The following is a 25,189-nucleotide window of genomic DNA, read 5'->3' as shown; positions in this document are numbered from 1 at the left end:
TGCTACAGACAGAACAGAACAGAACAGAACCAACCCTGCTGCAGAACAGAACAGAACAGAACAGAACCAAACCTGCTACAGACAGAACAGAACAGAACCAACCCTGCTGCAGAACAGAACAGAACAGAACAGAACAGAACAGAACAGAACAGAAAAGAACAGAAAAGAACAGAACAGAACAGAAACAACCCTGCTGCAGAACAGAACAGAACAGAACAGAACAGAACAGAACAGAACAGAACAGAACCAACCCTGCTGTAGAACAGAACGGCCCCCTGCTGCTACCCTTGGCTCTCTGCTCTTTGTTTCCCCACCTCTGCTTTGCGCCATTCTCTATGAGCCTGTTCTGCTAAGTGCTTACTGTGCTTTGATTATGATTCACTTAAATATCATATTAGAGACTACAGGAATAGCTAACACATAATGGCCGACCATGTAGGCACCTTCTCTGTAACTATTTGTGCACTCTAATGTTAGTCATGTCTCTCTTATGAAGTATCTAGCCCATGTTTATTGCTCTGTATATGTTCTTAGCCAGTAGACAAACATTTTTCAGGAGCTTGCTCGATCGTCTTGTTGAGGGAAGTCAGGGAAGAATTTTTACAGCTCACTTTTCTGGCCCCCCGGGTGAAACTGTTTTTTTGCTTCCCTCCGGAATATGTAGGGGTGAGACCTATGCTGCCCCCCCCCCCCACTGCTCTCTGTAAAGCGCATTGTGTTGCCTCTGTGTATGAAATGCGCTATACAAATAACGTTTGATTTGATTTGATTTGCTGCAGACAGAACAGAACAGAACCAACCACTGAAGAACAGAACAGAACCAACTGCTGCAGAACAGAACAGAGCCACTGCAGAACAGAACAGAACAGAACAAGGCCACTGCAGAACAGAACAGAACAGAACTAACCCTGCTGCAGACAGAACAGAACAGAGCCAGTGCAGACAAAACAGAACCAACCGCTGAAGAACAGAACAGAACCAACTGCTGAAGAACAGAACAGAACTGCTGCAGAACAGAACCCGACAGCGCGCCGGAGGGGGTGGAACAGCAGGCTAGTCAAGGCGGTGTGGAGACAGATGGACTTTACGCACTTACAGTACGGCCACTTCTGATGCCCCGCTGAGGTAAAAACTGTTCCAATTTCAGATGATTCGTTTTTAGAGTATGTACTCCACTTCCTCAGACACCACCGCTGAATACCGCCCCCCCGAAACTCAACACAGTGAACCATCAACTCCCTGGAAACACCAAACTCCCTGATCGACACCCGAGGTCCGAACGTTCCCGACCGTGAACCCGATCCAGCGCGGAGGTCGTGCTGTTACCGAGCGACAGGTCTCCAGGCGTGAGAACAGCCCATAATATAAAAGTCCAAGCCCATCTCGCTGGGCCCGTCTGTGAGGCAGAACCGCTGTGCTACACTACATTAACTGGGTAACCCCGATTACTGTCGGAGCTGTGTCTGTCCCACTCACCCCTGCTCTGTTCTGGGCCGTAAGCGGGCTGGATCCAAGCGTGCCAGAGGAGCACTGTGAAAGTTTCAGCGCCAGAACCGGGCCCCCGGGCTGGTCTTCCTGAGCCTGGCCGGGATGAGCCTTCAGAACCATCCCAGGCATGCTGTATTCACAGAGTCACACAGAGAAGGAAGAATCCCTTCTTCTACGGTCTGCATGCTGTCGTCACAATGGACGGATATACATATAAATATGCCTCCAGGGCAGCTCACTGCACTGTACTACCTCACAACTGACCTGGCCTGAGAGAACGACATACCTCTCAAATACTAGCGATATCAAAGGTACATAATAAGAAGAAGAAGAAGAAGAAGAAGAAGAAGAAGAAGGACAATAATAATAATAATAAGAATAAGAATAAGAATAATGTCAATTAATCAAGGTTATATAAATCATTCTAAAATGTAAATAAATAAAGGCAAAAAAAAAAAAAGAAGCAAAATCCCACCCCCGACAGTAATTACCTCCACTATCCATCGTGATAAATTCTTTGGGCTCATGAGAGAGGAGGAACTAATAAATTCTGAGCTCATGTAAATATAACATAAAACAGCTGCACGCAGCATCTAGCTACAGTAGCTGTTAGATCAGCAAATATTTACCCTGTCACTCATTCATCTGGCATGTTGAAAGATGAGACCAGCTGCTTTAGACCAACACATCTTATATTGTTTTATTGGATGAGGAGGGAGGGAGGTAGAGGAGGGAGAGAGGTAGAGGAGGGAGGTAGAGGAGGGAGGGAGGTAGAGGAGGGAGGTAGAGGAGGGAGGGAGGTAGAGGAGGGAGGGAGGTAGAGGAGGGAGGTAGAGGAGGGAGAGAGGTAGAGGAGGGAGGTAGAGGAGGGAGGGAGGTAGAGGAGGGAGGGAGGGAGGTAGAGGAGGGAGGTAGAGGAGGGAGGTAGAACGGTGTTCTGTACCCGACCCCCAAACTAAGGGACGTGACATTGGCCCTGCAGTAAAGATGTCTACATAAAATACTACATACATTACCACCCTCTGCAATTTGTGTGTGTGTGTGTGAGTATATGTGTGTGACTGTGTGTGTATGGGTGTGTGTGTGTGTGTGTGTGTGTGTGTGTGTGTGTGTGGGAGGGGTATTGAGTGTATGTACAGTATGAACTATGCAGGTAGAGGTGTGCAGCGTCGTGCTCATTGTGTGTGCTGTCGTGGAGGGAGAGCGCTCCGGTTTCACAGATAGCCTAAACACGCCGTCGTGATCATCTGCCTCCCACACACACACACACACACACACACACACACACACACACACACACACACACACACACACACACACACACACACACACACAAGAGGCACCACAGTGCTGGTGGGTTGGGTTGGTGGAGGAACGGACCACTGCTCAGCGAGCACGGCCCATTATGTATACAAGGCCGGCGTGGCCAGTAAAAGGTTTCATGCAAGTCAGAGTTCTATTGGGTTCTACTGGGTTCTACTGGGGCCAGCAGCGCCAGTGATGTCTTGATGACAGCCTTGGCTCCTCCACGACCTCAGCAGCCTCCAAGCATTTGGATACCTCCATTCTTCTCTATTCTATTCTATTCTATTCTATTCTATTCTATTCTATTCTGTTCTGTTCTGTTCTGTTCTGTTCTGTTCTATTCTATTCTATTCTATTCTATTCTATTCTTCTCTATTCTATTCTATTCTATTCTATTCTATTCTATTCTATTCTGTTCTATTCTATTCTATTCTATTCTATTCTATTCTATTCTATTCTAGCCTGACACTCACTCCCACCCAGAACGGAGAGAGATGCTGAGGCCTGGTCTGCTGTCTCTCTCTCTCTCTCTCTCCTCTCTCTCTTTCTCTCTCTCTCTGTGTAAGAGGAAGCACGCCAGCTAGCGAGGGCGAGTGCACATATGTGTACACGCGTGCGTTTATGTGCGTATTAATCAGATTCGTTTGACTGACTGCACTCTGGCTGTTACAGCCCTGCAGCCTACTGTAGATGGAGCTATGGAGACGGATAAGAGAGAGAGAGAGAGAGAGAGAGAGAGAGAGGGTCAAAGGAAGAGCGAGGCTGTGGGGGAGGGGACAGAGGAGGAGAAGGAAGAGAGGGAGTGGGGGATGGGAGAGAGCGAGAGGGAGGGAGGGGAAGATGGACGCGGTGGCGTGGGGGAGGGGGAGAGAGACCGTAACGCACATGATATAGGTTAAACAGCATCTGTTACCACCTCCCAAAAAGAAAAAGCGCCTCCTCGTTCTCATTTTCACGAGAGGGCAGGCAGTGATCCATCTGCAGGGGTCATCCATCCCTCCATCCATCCCCCAATCCATCTCTCCCTCCATCCCTCCATCCCAACCCCCCCACCCATATCTCAGCTCCCCTGTCAGCCTCAGTTATACAAGGCTGGCTGCTTTCAGGTGGGGGTTGAATACTAATTCCACGGGCGCCGCTACTCTACCCGCAGGTCCATCTGCGCTACACCGCGCCCGTCGGCCACCCCCGTCGCTAACACTCCTCGATCGTCCAGGTAACCTCCTCGGCTTTATCGTCACAGTGCTGAGGGGGCGGTTCCGCGGACGCCTCGTGGTGGGGCAGTCTGGGAATTGTAGGCCAAGCGGTCCGGCGTCGGCATGACGCAGCCGCCCCCGCGCTCGGCGTTTACGTAGCGTCTCGTGTTACGCGCCGCAACGTCCGCACAGGTACCTGAGGTAAACAGCGGGGCGCGGAGATGGGCGCCAGCTGTCAAACAAACAGACAGAGACGCCGCTCCGGACTTCCTCTCTTTAACTCTCCCTGTCAGTCTGTGTACACCTCTGCCGGGCTATAAAAAGCAGTGATTGTCAGTGTCCATGTTCTTTTACCAACCGCCATTCTGATGCTGTGAGGGGCCAGAGGATAAAATGGCAGAGTGCCGGGGTTATTATGGCCTATAATGGAGACGCGGTGTAGCAGCGTCGAGACTGACTCAGCGAAAAACCCAGGGGAGTGTCTTAAGTGAACCAGCGAACAAGGTCAGTGTGCGAGAGATGGACTTGGGATATAGTAGCAACCTTGGGCTCTGGGACTACAATACCCACACCCTGGACTGTAAAAACCGTACAAATGGACTACAACACCCAGAGTCCGGACTATACTCTGACAGCCTCTGGACTACAACACCCAGAGTCCGGACTATACTCTGACAGCCTCTGGACTACAACTCAAGAGAAATAAGAAAACTTGAATCTACTTTAATCTAAACGAATTCATTTCCACTGGTCATAAAAAGCTGTGCATATTCACAATGCTGCTCGAACACAGAAGCAGTTTCCTTCCATGAATAAATGAGTGATTGAAACTATGGATTGAATAACAGATTGTTTTCTAGACTGTGGAAAAAAAACAATAAAGAACCTAATCCTCCCACGCATAAGTGGCAAACCTCCAATTCCCCTTTCAGAAGAATCCATAAAACCTTAATATAGCTCATCTATCAGCCCATGAGATGTCAGTACGATGGGGGAGGGGGGTGATCGCCTGAGGGGGGTTCAGAACGTGCCACGGTGAGGTAACTCAGATGTTTCAGACCAAATACAGGAGTCAGAACAAACGACACAATGTTGGGATACGATGAGACGGATGAGCGTTTGTTACTTGTTACCTTAGCTAATTGTCTAGATTCACTGGGTATCTATTCATCATAAATGACTTAAACAGACTTGAACAGCAGGAAGACTAACAAATGTTGGCATGTGGCTTTTAATAACTCAAGTGTTGACTCCCTGTATCCCCGGCCCCTGTCCTCACCCCCTCCCACCCCCCCCCCTCTCCTCTCGTCTCCCAGGGGAACCACAGATGAGAAATGGAGACAGGTTCCAGTAACTGCCAAGGCCTCCTCAAGACATTATAACATAACCAATTCCCAGAATTCAATGAGTCATGTAATCAATACATAATCTGGAGGGCGAGGGGTGGTTTGACAAATCGGTTCTGGGCACAACATGCCGAAGCGTCCTGTCGTTGCTCTCACGACCGCCTGTCCTGTCCTGTCCTGTCCTGTCCTGTCCTGTCCTGTCCTGTCCTGTCCTGTCCTGTCCTGTCCTGTCCTGTCCTGTCCTGTCCTGTCCTGTCCTGTCCAGATCTCTCTTGGATCTTCACCGGCGCAGATGTACTTTTAATGCATGTTTTTTTTTTTCTTGCTAAGAGCAAATTGCCAATTAGGAAGATGAAGCTGTATCGGTTTATTGACTGATCGACTTTCTGCTGCCTCACCAAATTCCCCCGCCGTCGTAGGAGGTGAAGAGCTACCCTCCACCCCCCCCCCGCCCCCCCACGCGCACACTCTCTCCGCTCATGAACACCAGAGGAAGTAGGTGATCAATTACATATTAATCTCAGCCAGAACAGAGCTGCTGAAACCAGCCTATATAAACGAGGTTACCCTGTAAGCCTCTGAAGACAGGCCTCTGAGTAATCGACATCCACGCTCACAGCACACGTGAACGCTGGAGTGTACTAAGCATTTTACGGTCAGGATATTTCCATTCCGAGGGGAAATGGAAGCGTGGAGGTGCTGGCTGCTGGGAAAATCAAACGCGGTAATGACGGTGAGTAAGAGGCTGAGAGCTGAACTCAAACTGGGAGAGAGAACTGACCCGTAGGTGGTGACAGGGGTGAACTGGGTTTCTGCTGCCTTCTGGGAAATTAGGAGTAGGATCATTCCAGTTATGTAAATCCCCCCCCCCCCCTTTCTCTACTTAAAGTGCATTGTGTTGCCTCTGTGTATGAAATGCACTGTATAATAAATAAAGTTCGATTTGATTTTGATTTGATGAATGTGTGCTATGATTAATGACTGATTCTTCAGGTCTGTCAGAGCAAATTCATAAATCAAATCAAATTCAAATCAGCAATATTCAACTCTGTCTTATGTCCCTACCATAGTAATATATCTACTGTAGTAGCATTCGTTTTTATGTATAGATGCAAAGTACGTTTTCGATTCTCTGATCTAATCTCTGGTCTAGTCTCTGTGACACTTTCTGGATCATGCAAATTGACACAGCAAGTGATAAACAACCAGCCCAATGGTTTTACTGAAACATCATCAGAATAAAATGTGACATTATTATGACAGGATTTCAGAGGATGATCAAATATAAGGCTGCTCCTATTCTTGTGTTGTAATATTGTAATTACTATATATACAGTACAAAGGAAGACCTATAAAAAAGCAACTTCATGAAGAGTTAGAGTCGGAAGAGTTACTTCTTAATTGCAACATACTACATAGAATGAAGATGCTGAGAATGCTAACCTTTTATATTCTTTCACTTTTTTAGAATGAGAAAACCTATTGACATGAATGTCTGTGGGCATGTCAATACCCGGTGGTATTCCCCAGGGGTTTTACAGACAGAATCTGAATGGAACTGCGTTTGAACACTCTAAGAAAACATGATCTCATCTCTAAGCTGTGACTCATACATTCCCGACTCTGAACACTTAAAAGGATATCTACTGTAGACACTACCGTGACTACCGACAGTGACCGTGACTCAAATATAATATGATAATGGAACCGTGGCTGCATGCCTTCCTTCTAAAGAATGTGAACCCTACAGATACTAGGCCTAGGGACCACAGAGTCCTCGGTACGTTCTAGAACAGCTCCATGGAATGACGTGACCTTCTAATCCACCTGTGTCCATCTCTGACTGCCCAGGCATGGGAGGTAACTCTACCTATAAGCACAGACCTCTGACCAGCTTAGCATTCCCTTATATCTACCTTAACCATCAGTAGGTAAAATAGAATACTGACCCAAGATCAGCTGTCTGGAGACAACCTCACTACTCTACAACCTGCGTGATCAAAGCCTGTTCTGGGCTGAGTTTCCCAGAGGCGTCGTAGCGCTACGTTCCTTGTAGCGCTACGATGAACGCCGTAGCTTACGATGAACGTAGCGTTACGATGAACGCCGTAGCTTACGATGAACATAGCGCTACGATGCCTCTGGGAAACTCAGCCCTGATAGGTTCATCTCATTTGGCCAGGCTCTAAGCCTGTTTTTGATTGGTTCATCTGGCTTGGACAGGCCGTGGGGCTGAGGGAGCAGGAAGGGAGCCAGCCGGAGTAATTACTCATCACGTTCATTTAGAGGATGAAGTTGTTGACAGGGAAGTAAGCGATCAGACAGAAACGCCCAGTCAGCAAGTCTACAATAACCTCGACTGACATTTGAAACTGCAAGCTGCACTTTATACACTCTGCGCAATGAAAGAAGTAGGCATGAAGCGAAGTACCGATTCTCCAACGACTTGATTCCTTGGAGAGCTCCTTTTCAAGGCTTGTTCCTGAGGGACATGCGGTACTGTGAAAACATCCAGGTACTCTTGTTTCAGTTCAAATGTAAAACACGCCACCCATCAATCCACAAGTCCTGAAAATGATATGGCCGGCAATGTAACTCCATCCAAATCCACAGCTGAACCATATATACATATCGGGAACAAGATACAGGTAACACTGTTCTGCAACGTGCGATCCAAAGTGATCCAGAGAATCCAAACAAGAAACAATGTGAACTACAAATGGTGCTTTGAGAGCACAGACCTCCGCCCATGAAGGCATTTTGTGGACATGTTTGGTATTGCTGCATTTGATCGGCCGAGAGCTTTATGCCAGTCCAAACCCTGTGTCTCTGTGACCTTCCCATGTCGAGATATGGCCATGTTTCAATTCCCCCCAATGACTGCACTGTTGTTTCAATTCCCCCCATTGACTGCACTGTTGTTTCAATTCCCCCCATTGACTGCACTGTTGTTGGGGCGGAGGTCACGATGTATCAACCTGTCAGAATACGTCAGCGGGCCGGAGTGTGACAGACATGACATCACCTCTCAGACCACGGCTATGCGGCTGGAAACCCTCATGAAATATTTCTGAAATGGAATTGGGATTGGATATCATCATTACTGCATGTGGGAGGAAGCTTGAATGAATATTTCAACTACACCTTCCATTACCAGTTGAGATGGTTGTTATTAACAAAGTTATACTGAAGGCAACATTTTCGAAATGGCACACTTTAAGAAGATCTATCTATCTATCTATCTATCTATCTATCTATCTATCTATCTATCTATCTATCTATCTATCTATCTATCTATCTATCTATCTATCTATCTATCTATCTATCTATCTATCTATCTATCTATCTGTCTGTCTGTCCATTCATTCGGGTCATCTGTCTTGAATGGGGCATGTCCGTTCTAGGAGCTGTATTTCTAGGTCAGATTTGTGGGTCAGATGAGAGAGGATTCTCCCTCACCCTCTCCTCTCCTCTCCCACCTCTGACTCCTCCTCCTCTTCCTTCCCTGCTGGACCTCTGTGACGCTGTCACCGCCATTTCAGGCTTAATTACTTTCAGGGGGGGTTGATAGAGTGCAAATGCAGATCTCACTGCCATAATGAGTTTGTGAGGTGACTGAAAAACGCTCACCACTCTTATAGGTCTATATAGGTTTATTGGAAATGAACCCCATTCAGGTTCAGGATTATTATGGTGCCTGTGTTGTGTGTGTGTGTGTGTGTGTGTGTGTGTGTGTGTGTGTGCGTGCGTGTGTTTGTGTGTTGCATGCGATTGTGCATGTGCTTGAGCGTGTGTGTGTGTGTGTGTGTGTGTGTGTGTTAGTGTGTGTGTGTGTGTGTGTGTGTGTGTGTGTGTGTGTGTGTGTGTGTGTGTGTGTGTGAGAGTGTGTGTGTTGCGTGTGATCGTGCATGTGCGTGAGTGTGTGTGTGTGTGTGTGAGTGTGTGTGTGTGTTGCGTGTAATCGTGCATGTGCGTGTGTGTGTGTGTGTGTGTGTGAGAGTGTGTGTGTTGCGTGTGATCGTGCATGTGCGTGTGTGTGTGTGTGTGTGTGTGTGTGTGTGTGTGTGTGTGTGTGTGTGGGTGTGTGTGAGAGTGTGTGTGTTGCGTGTGATCGTGCATGTGCGTGAGTGTGTGTGTGTGTGTGTGTGTGAGTGTGTGTGTGTGTTGCGTGTAATCGTGCATGTGCGTGTGTGTGTGTGTGTGTGTGTGTGTGAGAGTGTGCGGTACCAGTGAATAGCTCCCGGTTTAGCGGCGGTGGTGACTGCCCTTGGCAGAGGATGACCTCACAGAACACAATGTCCCAGCATCCTCCCCTCTCCACAGACACCAAGGTTATATGTAGCAGCAGGGACAGCCAAACATCTTGGAATATATAAAAAGCTAAGGGCACGTTGGGGTAATGTCGCCCCAGAGTCTCTGAACCTCCGCTGACATGCACAGCAGCTGACTGGGTCCCATGATGCAGACGAGAGACCGAACCAGGAAGCTACAAACACAACCGCTCGCTTGCTGGATCACTCTCAAAACCTGACTCTGACGACGACTACCACCACGACGCGACACGAGCGTTCGATACGGACCCCAGAATTCACATGACGCAAATCCTCAACCCTACCATTAATCTGATCAGTCCTAATCTGTCCTATCCTTAATCTGACCAATCCCTAATCTGACCAATCCTAATCTGACCTATCGTTGATATGATCAATCCTAATCTGACCTATCGTTGATATGACCGATCCTAATCTGACCTAACCTTGATATGACCAATCCTAATCTGACCTATCCTTGATATTGATCAATCCTAATCTGACCTATCCCTTAATCCGACCGATTCTTAATCTGTATATCTGTATGAGGCGTCGAGTGTTAGAATGTGTGTGGGGCGACGGGGTGGGGGAGGGGGTCTCCGGTACTGAATTAACCGTTAATGCCAGGGGCACGACGGGTGCGGACGATCAAGGGGTGGAGCTCATATCAGGGGGTAAAGCTCATATCAGGGGGCGGAGCTCATACGTAATACATGAGCAGCTTTGGGATTCACTCCCGGCCAGCGACGATGGCAGGGCCATCAAATAACACCCTGTCATAAATCACGCGACATATACCCCCCATGAGCACACACACACACACACACACACACATCCTAGTAGACTATCTACTGACTGATGAGGTCTGCTAGTGGAAAGTGGATAGAGGGAGAGGAGAAGGAGAAGGAGGAGTGAGAGGGGGAGGAGGAGGAGGAGGAGGGAGAGGAGGGAGAGGAGGAGGAGGAAGAGGAGGAGGGAGAGGGGGAGGAGGAGGAGGAAGAGGAGGACGGAGAGGGGTATGGGGAGGAGGAGGAGGGAGAGGGGGAGGAGAAAGAGGAGGAGGGAGAGGGGGATGGGAAGGAGGAGGAGGAGGAGGGAGAGGGGGAGGAGATTCACATCTATGAGATAAGATGAGCAGAGATGATATAATGATTTTTTCTTTTTGTCAACTTGACTCGCATCACAATACGTCTGTAATCATGGAGGCGGCTGGCGCCGCTAGGTGCTCTGCTCACAGATGATCGCGCCGCTTGCCAACCTGCGACGAGAACCGCGGGGACGCTGAGCACGCCGCCCGAAGCTCAGCGACCCGGGAGCTTTCTAATACTCAAATCTCCTTCACGCCTGACTTGTCTTGTGGACAGGTGTGGAGGACAAAAATGCTAAAAGTCTTAGCTTGTATATCAAAACCCTCGTGGGCGCTGGCGGGCGCCATTTTTATTTATTATTTTAGAGCTTTCTAATATGGTATTAAGCTTTGCAACTTGGAATCTTACATAAGGGTGGCCAGACTGTATAACATCAGAATGATATTTCCATTCAAATCCGTCATTTAAAAAAAAAGCTTTCTGAAAGCAACAAGCAGAATACACATGAACAGAGTAGACTATTCACAGGAACACAGTTATTTACTGAAATATTTCCATCCAACTGTATTTAGTATTTTTTATTTTGGTGTTTTTTGTATTTTGTATTCTATATTGTGGCTACTCTTCTGATCGTACCCGTACCCTGTATCACAAATAAACCGACAGGATCTATGTGCTACTAACCCTGTTATGTGCTACTAACCCTGTTATGTGCTACTAACCCTGTTCTGCCTTCCCTCTCCCTAGTGCCTCTCTCTCTCCCTCCTATCTTCTAACCAGGTCCAGTGGATGCCCCACTGTCACCAGCAGACCTCCCGGAGTCCGATAGATACCCCCGTGTCTGCTGTGGATGTCGTAGCATGTCCGTAGAATGTCCTCTCTCCTATGATGCTTTTTTAGCCTCTCTTACTCTGAAATGTAATTTAATGTATTGTATTGCTTTATAAATGTTCTTAGCCGGTAGACAAACATACTCCAGGAGCTTGCTCGATCGCCTTGTTGAGAGGGGTCAGGGAAAATTTTTTACAGCTCACTTATCTGGCCCCCGGGTGATTACTGTTTTTTTGCTTCCCTCTGGAATATGTAGGGGTGGGTCGTATGCCCACCTCTCTTGTTCTCTGTAAAGCGCATTGTGTTGCCTCTGGGTATGAAATGCGCTATACAAATAAAGCTTTGATTGATTGATTGATTGATCTTGACCAGTTCCACTTCCAGACTGACTAGCGTCAGGCTCGCAGGTGCATTGTGGGTCCAGTTCCCAACACTCCAGGTCTCTTCTGCAGGTGTTAGGCGTTAGGTCAGGGTGTTGCAGAGGCTCAAGGACAGCTCCAGGAACAACAGATCACAATCTGAGTGTGATACATCACAATCATTCCAGCGAGCTAACTGGCCCCTGGTATCATTACTGTGCTACTGTGAGCAGGTTCACCCCTGAGGGCTGTAATATCCTGGTAGCTGATGGCCCTGGTCGTCAGAGGTCAGGAGCGCGACTGACCTGACTGGGTCATCTGTTACGCAACACCGGGACAACTCAGCTTAAATGTTTTTTTTTTTAAGAAGTGGTTATAACACACTCTTGTTTCACTATGCATATGGAGAAGCATGACCTTCAAGAGGATTCAGAATCAGAATTTGTTTTATTGCCGTGCAGTTTTTCAACGTACTAGGAATTTGCTTGCGCTCGCGGTGCATAACACGGAGACAACATTGGACAGGGTGCGGGGACGAGACAGGACAGCGCAAAGACAGGACACGCCAAAGACAGGACAGTCCAAAGACAGGACAGTCCAAAGAGCGAGTACAAAATGCTAGTGCAAAAAAGGATAAGCTGAGAAAAAAACAATATACAGAAATGTAGTGCGGTCAGTGTGTATACGGTGAGTGTGCAGAGTGTAATGTGTATGCGAGTGTGTGTTTGTCTATATGGTGTGTGTGTGTGTGTGTGTGTATGTGTGTGTGGCGTAGCATGTTGAGGATGGATGGTGACAGACTGGGAGAGCATTTATCAACACGTTGCCATGCATACCACCACAGACCAGCAAATCAGTAGTCTGGGTTGAAATCAGAGCGTTAACTGTTTTGAACACATGCGTGTTCAGTCATGGAGTACTACCTTCCAATGACAAGCAATCACTGGTCGAAAAAAGATCAATCGTCATGGTGGCCAAGCAAGCCTCTAATAGGGCCACACCTGACACAAGGAAACCAATGGCGTGGTGTAAACTCCACCCATGTAGCGCCTGAGATACTATCTAATACAATATGACAGTCACATCTACATGAAAACCAAAATAACCAACGTGAATTCGAACTGTGAACCAGCATGACACGTCTGGTTGTCCATACAACTGCATAAGAACATGGAGGACAGAACCTCTTAAATGGCTAAACACGCTCAGGTCACCATGATGGTGTCACAGAGTCTGTCCAGTATTTAGCCTAGACGTTCTGTAGGTATTATAACCCAAACACAGGGGCGCACTTGTGGAACTTTCAGAATGTTTAAAGAAGTTAATTCACGTCCACAAGAAAAAAAAAAAAGGTGGATTATATTGCTTCTAAAAACATGATGTATTATCTTCAAGAGCAACAACTGCAGTACGGCTATATGGGGAAGAGTGGGCGTGGGGCATAGGAGGTGACTTGTGAAATCATGCGATAACTCAATTATAAAATGAATATCACTACTGTCTTTGAAGAACAAATCAATGTATGTGTGCGTGTGTGAGAGAGAGAGAGAGAGAGAGAGAGAGAGAGAGAGACTGAGATCAATACCACTTCTAGGAGTATACATTCCGGTGGCAGGCCTATATTCATGTCTGCTTCTCTGAGCTATGAGAGGGAGAAATAGTAGCCTACCCCTTTGGGCCCTCGAGGTTGTAGACAGTTTCATTTTGGGTTGATAATGTGGGGGTGAGATTGAGCTTGAATTATGTCCCTTCAACATCCGGTCCACTCACCAGCTAGTCAGACTGGAACAGACACGGAGCAGCAATGCACACGCTACCCCACCTCGGTCTCTCTCTCTCTCCCTCTCTCTCTCTCTCTCTCTCTCACACACACACACACACACGCACGCACACACACACGCCACCCCCATCTCGGTCTCTCACCCACCGTCTCTCCGGCATTCCACAGAAATAGACGGTATAGACGCGGTAAATATAGCCGGACACACACACACACACACACGTAGGCCTACACACTCGGTCAAACCCGTGCAGACACGGGTCTTGTTCGGTTTAGGACGGTGTAGCGCGACGTACACGTCACACCGTGATGTTGATGATTACATAAAATGCAATTATTACCAAATGATACGGCATCTGCTGCCGTAATTACATGATCTGCTGTCACTATTCAACGGTATACGAGGCACTTTTTTAATAACGCTCACACATTGGACAGCTAAACGGTTTATCTATTTCACTTTTGGTGATATTAATTTAGCCTACCAGCGAGGAAAGAGGGGGTTGGGCCGGGGACACGAGCCCATAAATAAACTGAGGTAGAGAGAACCATAAATAGCGCTATAATATCTCATTCATTTGTCCAATAGGCGTGCTTAATTGTAAGGCTATTCTGCATTCCTTACGCAAGCGTCATCAGGGAATTGTGTGGTCTAGCAGAATCTGCAGTGAGCAGAGAGATGGGGGCTAAATAACTGATCAGCCTTGTGTTCAGCGTTTCGGTGGAAATTAAAATGACCCCCCCCCCCCTCAACGCCCCCCCCCCCCCCCCCCCCCCAATGTACCTGCTGGACAGAAGCCATCGCCGGAACGACAGCAGCTCGGAAGAATTTTGTTCACAGCAGTGCGGTATAGGTGCATTTTGAAATAATCACACACGCACGCACGCACACACACACACACACACACACACACACACACACACACACACACACACACACACACACACACACACACACACACTTTATGGCAAGGTGCAGAGCGGCAGCGAGGCCAGGCGTTTCCTCTCTGATAGGCCGTTTTATTGATTCCTGGTCGTTGGAGGTTGGGCAACGCCAAAAACCTAGCGGGACTCGTATTGATTTTATTGCCTTGAGAATTCAATAAATCCCCCGTTTCAATACATCCTTAAACCCGCAAACTGCACTGAATTATTACGGACGCCACCACTGTGTTATATCTAGTAACCGTGTGTATTTTAGAAGACGTATGGATGAGATTCTCTATCGAGACCGCGTTGCAGATGCTGGCATAGCATGGTGCCTCCACAGCGAACCCGGTTGAACCCTGTAGCGCATAGTTGGGAGAGGGTTAGAATGCGGCCGTCCTTGGTGTGAAATGCTCCTTTATAAACCAGTTAATTATCCCAGGTAACGTTATAGACGCTGAAATGTTCAGTCTCAAAATATGACCCCCCCCCCCCACACACACACACCCCACCGACCCCCACTGTGGTCGACCCCTTCCTACTCCTATAAAGCACTCAATCCCATCACTCCATAGATTGAGGGGGGGGGGGGGGGTGATCTATGTCCGGGATGAGGCTTTCAAATATTTTAATTATTTCCTTCCGCCAAGGGTGAGACAAAATGTCCATAAAATGGTGTTTAAAGGGATTGCTTTAGGAAAAATTGTGTTTAAAGGGATTGCTTTAGGACTGTAGGCTACATGTTCAATCCTCACAGGCTAGCCCATGTCCAGGCCAGCTGTCCATATTAGCCAGCAATAAGCATACGCTTATATTGATCAGGATAACTATTCTAAGCAGAAACTAGGCTAGATACGTTCATTTGCGTGCTTGCTTATGCATCCAATTATTATATCACAAGCTATCACTGCATTTTGAGGGATAATTTAGAGTGAACTCTTTTTTTCCATCATGGTCTCACATTCCGTGTAGCCTATAAGTGCACGCATGGGCACCACTATTAACACTGCTGTGAACATATACATCCAATATGCAAGAAATGTGGGTAAAACACGGGGAAAGACATATACAGCTTAAGCTATAGGCTATTATTCCGAGTGAACATATTCGGTGATGTAGCCTAGGCTAGGCTATGCCTGAGCTAGGAGCTAGATGTCAGACGCTTACGCCCGATTGCGGTGAGGATTCGGAAGGGAGGAGGACAGCGAGGGGGCAGGGGGAGGAGGAGGGCTGGAATGGAAGAATATAAGGCTTACACTTCGTAGTTCTTGCGTACGGTCCTTCATTGTTGCCCCGCCGTGCTGGCTAAAATAGAATCGCCTGGGATTTTCCGCCTCGTTGTCTTCTTATGTCCAAGGTTCCGGCTATTTTATATTTTCTTCTGATATTCAAACGCCGGCTATGCGTCTCCCGTGTGCGCTATAGGCTACCTTCGCTGGTCTTTTTTTTCTCCTCCGTTTTGCTAGTCCCCCCCTCTACGGTGCTCGTGCGTCCTCCTCGGCGGTGCAGTGTCGCCCCGCAGCGCGCTCCGGCTCCAGCAGCAATACGAGCGGTACTGATGCTGCAGAAAAAAAAAGGCTGGAAAAAAAAGAAGCGATGCGGAGGGATGGAGCTCCCGTGCGCACGCGCGGTCATCTCGCTCCATCTCTATCACTTTACCTGCTACCCCTCCCCCTCCCCCCCCACCCCCACCGCCCTTCTTTCCTCTCGGTGTCTCTCTCTCCCCGCAGCGCGTAATCGGCTGACGCTCCTCCGTGCCAACCACGGAACTGTAGTTTAGTTTCAGGTGAATGGGAATAATTCGATGGACTTCGACAGCGTGGTGGAGGAGGCAGAGCGAACCGGACAGAGCAGCTGAAGCCGACTCTCTTTTCTTCAGGGATAGAGAGCGATTTCCGCGACGGGTGCGCGATTGGCCTACCGGGGAGATGATAAATAAATCCTGAGACTATAAGTGATTCTCCCCCACAAAGCACGTTTTTAACGGAAGCACGCTTCAGTAGGCTGCACATGCATAGCGTCCATTCCATACAAAATGGCAAACGGCACATGATGACTGCAACTGGGAGGTAATGGTTAACCCTTATAATAGGCTAAATAATAGGACTTCAAAGAAAATTAATCTCGAATCTAATATTCTATTTAGTAAATTACATAATGGCTCATAGCCTATGGTCATTTGATCATAGTACCAATGCTAAGTTTCATAGTCAAATTTAACAAGATCTATAAAACCAGGCCTTATTATTGGCCTGTTGAGCAAATACTATAATACTTGGGAAGAATACACTTTGAAAAGTAAAGACACAAATATGACATATATGAGTTGAGAGACTTACAGTAGGCCAGGTAATCAATGAAGGAGATGCCCCTGTAAACGTTCATTCAGATATTTCAAGACCCCCCCCCAAAAAAAGCCCTAATGCTGACTTTTATCCCAGAAGGAGAGGCCTTGAAAAATGAGAGAAAAAGTGTTGTAGCTGGCTCTAAGGTAGGAAGCGCACATATTTATACAGTAGGTGGTAAATGGAGGAAAGTCAAAGGATAAGCGCATCCTCTAATTAATCAGCGCTCATGATAAACACAGAGGTGTCGCCGCGCTGCCGCCCTGTCCTATAGATTTCCAGTTGATTGGGCCGTGAGGTGCAGAGTCATCTTCAAATAGGGATTTTATAGTTGTGATGAACTCAGACTACACTCTCGTGTCCATGGCTTTGGCTGCCTGCCCGGTGAGGAGAATGAACCTATTGCTGCACCAACTGCTGTGTGTGTGTGTGTATGTGTGTGTGTGTGTCTGCAATATGAATGTACACAGCGCCCCCCCCCCCCCCCAGACCTGTCAAACATACCCTGGAGGGTCTCTTGTGATTGGATAGGTTTGAGCAATACAGTGAGTTTCCCATCCAGTGGTCTAGACGTCTCTGGGAAGGTGTACTGTACTTCCTACTGTATCATCTTGCCCTTGACAAAATATACAGTCAAGTCCCACAAGACTGAAAAATTGACATTGATGCCTAATTCCATGCACATTTCTTATTCACATAGATCAATACATTAATCAATACATTTATGTGAAAGTCATGGCACTTTTACCAGCACATTTCAAGTAAAGATTCACCGAACAGATCAAATTATTCAGTAGTGAAATAATTTTTGCCATTATAGTTTATTATAATCAGCTATAGCGTTGCAAATCAGACGTGGAAACACATTTTCCATAATGACGTATTTATTAAGAACATATATGTAAAAGAAGAGAAGAAAATATTAAATAGATGTTTTCTAGGCGGGCTGGAAGCAGAGGTTATAAACATCTGGTCATATCTGTGAACCTGGGTTAGGATAGTCCCACCAGTCCTATACACAACACACCACACTAAGGTAACTCCATCATTCACTGGTCTGACTCACAGCATGTAGGTTTTTTGGGAGAAGCCTGTCATTGGTGCTGGCAATTCTCCCTGCACCAATCAGATTAAATCCCCTGACACTACTTTGCATGGACACCGTTGGAAAGACAACAAAACAAACTTGGCTTTGCCCAAGACGATTAGTTTATGTAAAGCGCTACAGCATCCTTCCTCACTTGCCTATCCCAGAATGGTAATGGCTTGGCAGCTAGACCTTTCTCCAGCGCTGACAGTAACACAGAGCTAAAATGAAGTGTGGAGATAGATGTGAGACTACTAATTCACTAATCACACAAAGATTATCTAGTACAACGACAAGATAGTGATAGAAAGGTCATGATTTGTTTAGACCATGGGTTCCCAAACTCCATTAATGTGGGCCTCCCCTCTGAAAACAGTGACACACCCGCTAGTTAACGTTATGATGTTGTCGCACAATACATTCATGCCCTGCGGGGGGAGACTCTCTCTGCACTATCCACACATTTAGTATACATCTCTCCCATTATTTATTTCGATCTTCTGACCTTTAAAATCACGTTTCATTCATAAAAACCATAGACATTTAAAAAAAATTCCCACCTCAGTTTGGGAATGCCTGGTTTAGACAAAAGGAAAACAGAAAGAAAGTTGCTTGTATTTGTACGTGTTCTATTTTTTCTCTCAGTCGACATCAACCGTCAACTCGGTTGGGAGGTGTGGTCATACTGTGTGTGGTCGTAAGGCGGGGTCTGTGGTCATACTGTGTGTGGTTGTAAGGCGGGGTCTGTGGTCACTGTCGTTAGACACTTATGTACATGCTAGGGAATCGGCAGAAACGCTTGAATGAAGGTTCCTTCTTAAACTGGCCTGAAGCAAGAGAAGCATTCCGTCCTCCGGTTCAAGTGAAGACTGTTCATCACAATCAACAGAGAAACACAGCTTTAACTAATTATTATTAACTAATAACTAATAATAATTAACTAATAAGTAATAATGATTATGTTGGAGCTCCCTGTACACTGTTATAGTACCCCACCCCAGCCCGCCTGCCCACGACAGAGCTTCCTGTTCACAGGAACTTGTTGTTGTGGGCGGTCAGGGGTCCCTGCGGTAGGGTGGAGGTGTCCGAGGCCTCGCCCCAGGCCCCGGCGTACCCCGTTGCCGACGCAGAGCCTGGCTTGGGGGAGTACTGATCACAAAACGAGCCCTTGAGGCTGGGGCCGCACGCCACCGACAGAGACACGTACAGGGAGCCGTGCTTGAGGGGGAACGTCTTCCGCACGTTCAGGCCCCTCGTAGGGACTACGGACTTCTTCCCCAGCAGGTCGTCATTCCACTTGTTGTCGCGGTCCCACACCTCAAACCTTACAGCCCTGGAACAGGAGGAGCAAGAAGCAAGTGGATAGGAGAGAGAGAGAGAGAGAGAGAGAGAGAGAGAGATTTGTGTGGGTGTGAGATGAGTCTTCAGGACATTGAAAATGGGGTCTTCATTCTAACTCTCCTGCCGTTTTAAGGCCTATAAAGGTCATTCAGACACTGCCCTGACGAAGACCCTCAGTGGTCAAAACGTGTTAACATTTTTAATCATGTAAACCAAGTCACATTAAAGGCTTTTTAAGATTATTTATTCCTCCCGATCACTTTATTGAGTGCCTGGATCAACTCTCCTTAAAAAAAAAATAAAAAAATACTTGATGTGAAGTAGATGTATTTCACACAAAGCTCTTCCTTAGAAGAGTCTATCTTAAATATGTCAATTTAATTTCATCATTAACTTTTGAGGTTTTGTTCTTGTGTTTCTGGTTAACACCGTACCCATATGAATGCATATGAACCATTTTGACTTACTTATCCCAGACACCCTATTATCGTTCATAATAGTGAGAACACACAAGCAAATAGAATACACAAAAACATCCAAACTTCATGATGGTCCTGTTTCCCCCACATACCCTAGTTTCAGAGATCATTTTGATAACCTCTCCAGAAATAAAGGTCCTCATACTGTCTAAGTCATCATAAGGATGAAGAACTCACCATCTAGTCTGCAGGTTCACGGTTGCAAACCGCATCTTGTGGTTCCATCTGGGGAAGTCATTGTTCCAGATCACTCCGGTGGTGTGTCCTTGGCGACCGTAAAAGACTTTGACGTAACCGTCGGTCTTGGAGAACCAGTCACCCCAGAGGCCCGAGGCTCTGATGACCGTGACGGTCATCGTGGCCACGCCCGGTTTGCTAGGACAGCAGTCCGTGTTCACATTGCTGTGTCCGCTGCACTTACACGCACAGTTGCTATTGGCCCGGCCTGTGGCGCACTTGGAACGACAGGCCAGAGACACGCCGGTGCGTTTGATGTAGCCGCTGATGGCTTCGCGCAGATTGGACCTCAGTACCGGGTTGTTCCTCACCAGCATGTGAAGAGAGCTCAGCTGGTAAGACACAACGCCCGGAACCTTCTTTAGGGACTTCAGCCAGGGCTCGTAGCTGGACTTCTTGCCGGGGCTGAACAGGATGTCAGCGACCTCGCCGTTGCCGCCCATCACCTCTGTGATGCGGTCGGAGAAGGTGGCCGAGAAGCTCTGTCCTGTCTTGAGCTTCTTGCTCTGAGCTTTGCAGTAGTTGACCGACGCGCTCGCGCTCACCCCTTTGATGGTGGCGCTGGCCTCCACGGACAGGCAGTTGCTGACGGCGTGCATCGACAGGCCTTTCATGGACGTCTCGCACGTGCGGATGGCGGTGGTGGCGCGGACGCGGCCCCCCAGGTGGACCCTGCGGATGAAGTGGGTTCCGTAGACGGCGAGGAACTGGTTGTAGGCGCTGTGGTTCTTGCCATGCGTGATGGGGAGGTTCTTCAGAGACCCCTCGAACTCTTTGCTCAGAGGCGGCTGGTTGTGGAGACGGAAGCTAAGAGAGGAGAGAACAGCAATGGCAACCACTTCAATATGAAACGTCAAGTCTGGGAATTAGAGGATTATTGAATAAATATTTCAGTCAAAGATTTATATATTTTTATGTCAAGTTCACGGATTAAAGGAGGATTATTGAATAAATATTTCAGATTTATCTATCTTTATGTCAATTTCGAAAACTAAACTCATAGGCTATGCGCACTAAACATCAGCTATAACTTTAAAACAAGGTGAGCGAGATGGTCACTACTCACGTGTAATACTGGCATTTGAACCCGTGGGAGGTGAAAGAGAACTTGTCTTTGGTGTTGTGTTCCTGGGCGAACTTGGACGACTTGGAGTGCGTGCCGCCCATCGACACCCCGAGGCCCAGCTTGGGCAAGCCCAGCCCGATCTTCCAGCTGGTGCTGGTGGAGCTGGTGCTCTCCTTCAGGACGGAGGTGCTCGACTCGTACATGCGGCTGCTCAGGCTGCGTTTGCAGAGCGTCTTGACGCGCCAGTCGACCACGGACGCCGGCAGCTTCTGGTCCTGGCTCAGCAGGGCGTTGTGGCAAAGGGTGCAGTTGCCCGCGTTGCCGTTGCCGGACATGAAGGTCATCACGTCGACCACGGTGGCGCCGCTCGGTTCCATCTTGACGATGTCGAAACCCTCGCCCACCAGGTTGTGGCCGGGGACGAACGCCGCCTTTTGGCACTCGGCGGAGCCGGCGGTGCGGCATCCACGAGACGGAGGGAGGAAAATGAGGAGGGTGAGGAAGAGGAGCAGGAGGAGGGGAGGGTGGACAGGCATGGCGGGGCTGGAGAGGAGAGTGAGAGTACATATCAGTCAGGTGTTTTTTTTTATGAATTTCAGGGAGATTTCAAGCATTTCCAAAAAGAAAGTCCAGGCACTCTTCCATAAAAATTAAAAATATTGAATAAAGGCTTTTTAATTTTCATGGAAGGGTGCCTTGACTTTCTTTTTGGAAACTCATTCACAGAACCCAGTCAAAGAGCACCTCAGATAACATCCCTGACGACAGCCAAGCAGTACCCCTTCCCTCAGCAATTCGGGTGTGAAGTTTTAGTACATTTTTTGTTTCTTAATCACAGAAAGAAATGAAAGATATTTGTGGGTCACCGGGAAATTCATGTGTAAATCCTCAAGCTGCTGTATAGCTGGCTACACTCCAGCACGTACACACCACTGAGGGGGCAGTGATGCGCTCACACATCTTGGCTTCAGACCAATTTTGGGACAATGTACAGTGTAATGCCATGTACTGTATGATGAGACAATATATTATGCTAGTTTGATTATTTATTATCCTGGATTAATTCACCCAACTATAATTTATCATAACCCTAATTTACTCCAAACGTAATTTATCCTAAAATTAATTTAGCATAACCCTAATTTACCACAACCTTAATTCGTCCTAACCCTAATTAATGGAATTACTCTGACCTGAAGCTAAAAAAGAGTGACCCAAATCAACATAAAAGCAATAGCAATTTGATATTCATAAGTGTTGACCACCCAGAAATCAACTTTAAATCCTTCTGGTTTTTATAATCTGATTTATCGGTTGATGAAATCTATTGGTTTTTCTCTTGCACAGCATCTACGTGACTATTCAATAGACACTTATATTGAGTTGAGTTAGATTAGCTGGACTCACCTGGCACAGTTCTTGGTGTACTGGTGTGCAGTGGATTGCATAACAAGACAGTTCTGCACATCTTTATAGATGGCATTGACTGACGGGGGAGGGGCTGTGACTGGGAGGTAGCTTTCTAACGCCCGGCCCTGACTAACACACCCACAGAGAGACACCAGTACAAATTATGAAAATGACATTATCTCTAGGCCTCGCGAGCACACACACACACACACACACATACACTTTTTCTCACTCTCGTTGACTTTCTCTCTCTCTCTCTTTTACACTCACTCACTCACTCACTCACTCACTCACTCACTCACTCACCCACTCACTCACTCACTCTTTCTCCTTCAGTCTCACCCCTGCTCTCTCATATAGTCCCACACACTGGAACAATGAAGGATGAAACAGATATTACTCAGTTTAGCTCATTGCTCAATTTAGCTTCATATATTTTGAGCTTTACTCACTGACGGACCAATAAAACAGTTCTGACACATACATTCTCTCCTGCTGCATATATTCACGACAGGCCCAGCCCTGAACACACAGAGTTCGATCAAACCCAAGTATTTTTACCTGATGAAAAATTCATGTCATGACTATAAAACTGGACGTGTAAATTAGACATCGATGATGCACATCTCAATCTGCCAGCGCGCTGCGTCCACATCAGTAACTGTCAGCTCCTCGCCTTATGTTTGCCGTGCTTGAAGGGGGATAAGCGATGTTTTAGATGTTTAGTGGAAAGGAGGGCACGGTGACACTGGCAAGGCGGAGTGATCCAGCACACATCTAGATGCGTTTGTCATGATAATCACCCCTGGCACACACACACGCACGCACGCACGCACGCACGCACGCACGCACGCACGCACGCGCTGACGTTTAATGTTTGTTCGGGGCCTTGGCAGTCTGTTGGCAGGTGGATATATTTCGCCAGACGGAGTAAGCGATTCTTTGCCGTTAGACCGGCCCCTGGTAAAACTCAGCCGAGCCTTTGATTTAGAAACAGATTCTGTCGAGCTGCATAGGCTATATATTCATAATCCCTCAGAGTCATTTTCGCCTGGTGATGGATGAAATGTATTCTCAATCGTGAAAATGCTACCGAAAATGAAAACACAAACGCATGAATGAACTCAGTGCCGGTGTGTGATAAGGAACATTTCCACATTATCAACGACAGCCAAGGCATGTTATTGGGATATTTAGTGACGTCCCTCCTGTGTAGGCTACTCCCCTTGTCCATAGGGTACAAAACGATCTCTCTTCACTGAACACCTTGAAATAAAGCAGCTCAATTGCATTTTAAACCCTAAATCTGTTCTGCATGAAGAAACAACCTGTCGCTCATCACAAACGTTGCGAATATCTGAGTGTTCCCTCTTCCCATAAAATAAGATAATAGATACAAAACAAAAACGTTGGAAGAACACGAAGGGGACCGCGTGAGGGCCAACTCGGGAGCTCCTCCGCACCCCACGGCGGAGACCCCGTGTGTCTAGCCATCCATCTCGGAAGCCAGGCTACTTGAGCCCCCCCCCCCCCCCCCCCCCCCCCCGGAGGCCAAGCTAGCGATCTCCCCATAGTCCCCCCATAGAGAATGAATGGCGGGGCATCCCAACTGAATGGGTTTCAACTTTCGATTCTGTGGGCCGGCACGAGTCCAAGGACACCGGCAACCGCCGCTATTGACGGTGGGTCACTGGGTTCGACGGCTGCGGCTGCGGCTGTGCGTGGGAGGAGGACGTGGGAGGGGCATAGACAGACGTGATGTTTGACCTTTTCTAATGTTGGGGGTCACTCGAGGAAAAATCATCACATTTAAAGTAAAAAAAAAAGATAATTTAGGGGGTTATTCTCCTCGCAAGAAGCTTCTTATGTGTAGCCTACATCACAACATAATACATCTGCTACACTGGAGACACTTGTCGTAAAGGACTAAGGCCATGTATGATTGACAACAGTCCTGTCTTTCAGCAGTCTAGCTTACAGGCCTGCGAGGGACAAGGTTGAGTTACAGCTCTATATCACTGGCTGAGAGCCATAAAAGGAGACAACGATGGCAGAAGTGGCCGATCCTCCAGTCTGTGAAACCACAAATACTGACAGACACGCAACAGCAAGAGGCTGTTTTACTGTCATGTTACAGTTTTTTCCCATTGCTTACACAATAAAATGACATGCATAGCACAATTATTTAAACTGACACACAGAGAGCAAAACCTCTTCTCAAGTCTCCAAAACTCTAAACACGTTTTCTGCTTTACACACATTTTGCAATTCAAAATGGCAATTTTTAAATGCACTGAACACGGTTCTCTGCATAAAACACAACAATCTGACATAAAGTCACATGTTTGCCATTTCAAAACACTGCCATTCAAAATGACACTACATGAGCTAATTGGCCAATACATGTGCCATCTGGCCAAACATTTCAATGGTTAATTGTTACCACTTCAATCAGGAAGTAAGCACTATAAAAAGACCACAGGTGAGCACCTTTTAAAAAAATTTTTTTTTTTACAACAACAATGGAAGACGTTGCAGAGAGAGGAAGAGGAAAAGGGAGGGGGAGAATGAGAGGGGGAGGAAGAGTGAGAGAT

General features: G+C 47.3%; 2 protein-coding genes across 2 annotated transcripts in view; both read right to left on the bottom strand.

The window, feature by feature from the left end:
• Positions 1-15,916, bottom strand: part of stx1b (syntaxin 1B) — a gene marked incomplete at both ends in the record, with an annotated part of 49,913 nt that extends 33,997 nt beyond the window's left edge. The window contains one exon of the mRNA XM_084448784.1: positions 15,887-15,916. Coding sequence (XP_084304910.1) covers positions 15,887-15,916 — 30 coding nt within the window. The remainder of the gene's footprint in view (positions 1-15,886) is intronic.
• A 3,175-nt stretch (positions 15,917-19,091) lies between these two features.
• Positions 19,092-21,721, bottom strand: prf1.3 (perforin 1.3; the record flags this gene model as incomplete). The annotated part of the gene is made up of 3 exons (XM_084448509.1): positions 19,092-19,395; positions 20,060-20,926; positions 21,186-21,721. 3 exons carry the CDS (start codon positions 21,719-21,721, stop codon positions 19,092-19,094), a joined length of 1,707 nt encoding a protein of 568 aa, XP_084304635.1.
• Between the last annotated feature and the right edge of the window lie 3,468 nt (positions 21,722-25,189).

The sequence above is a fragment of the Borostomias antarcticus genome (genome assembly GCF_949987555.1).
Source record: "Borostomias antarcticus genome assembly, chromosome: 14".
In the NCBI taxonomy this organism is placed as follows: domain Eukaryota; kingdom Metazoa; phylum Chordata; class Actinopteri; order Stomiiformes; family Stomiidae; genus Borostomias; species Borostomias antarcticus.
Note: the sequence above shows the minus strand (reverse complement) of the source record. Positions and strands in the feature narration are given on the sequence as shown.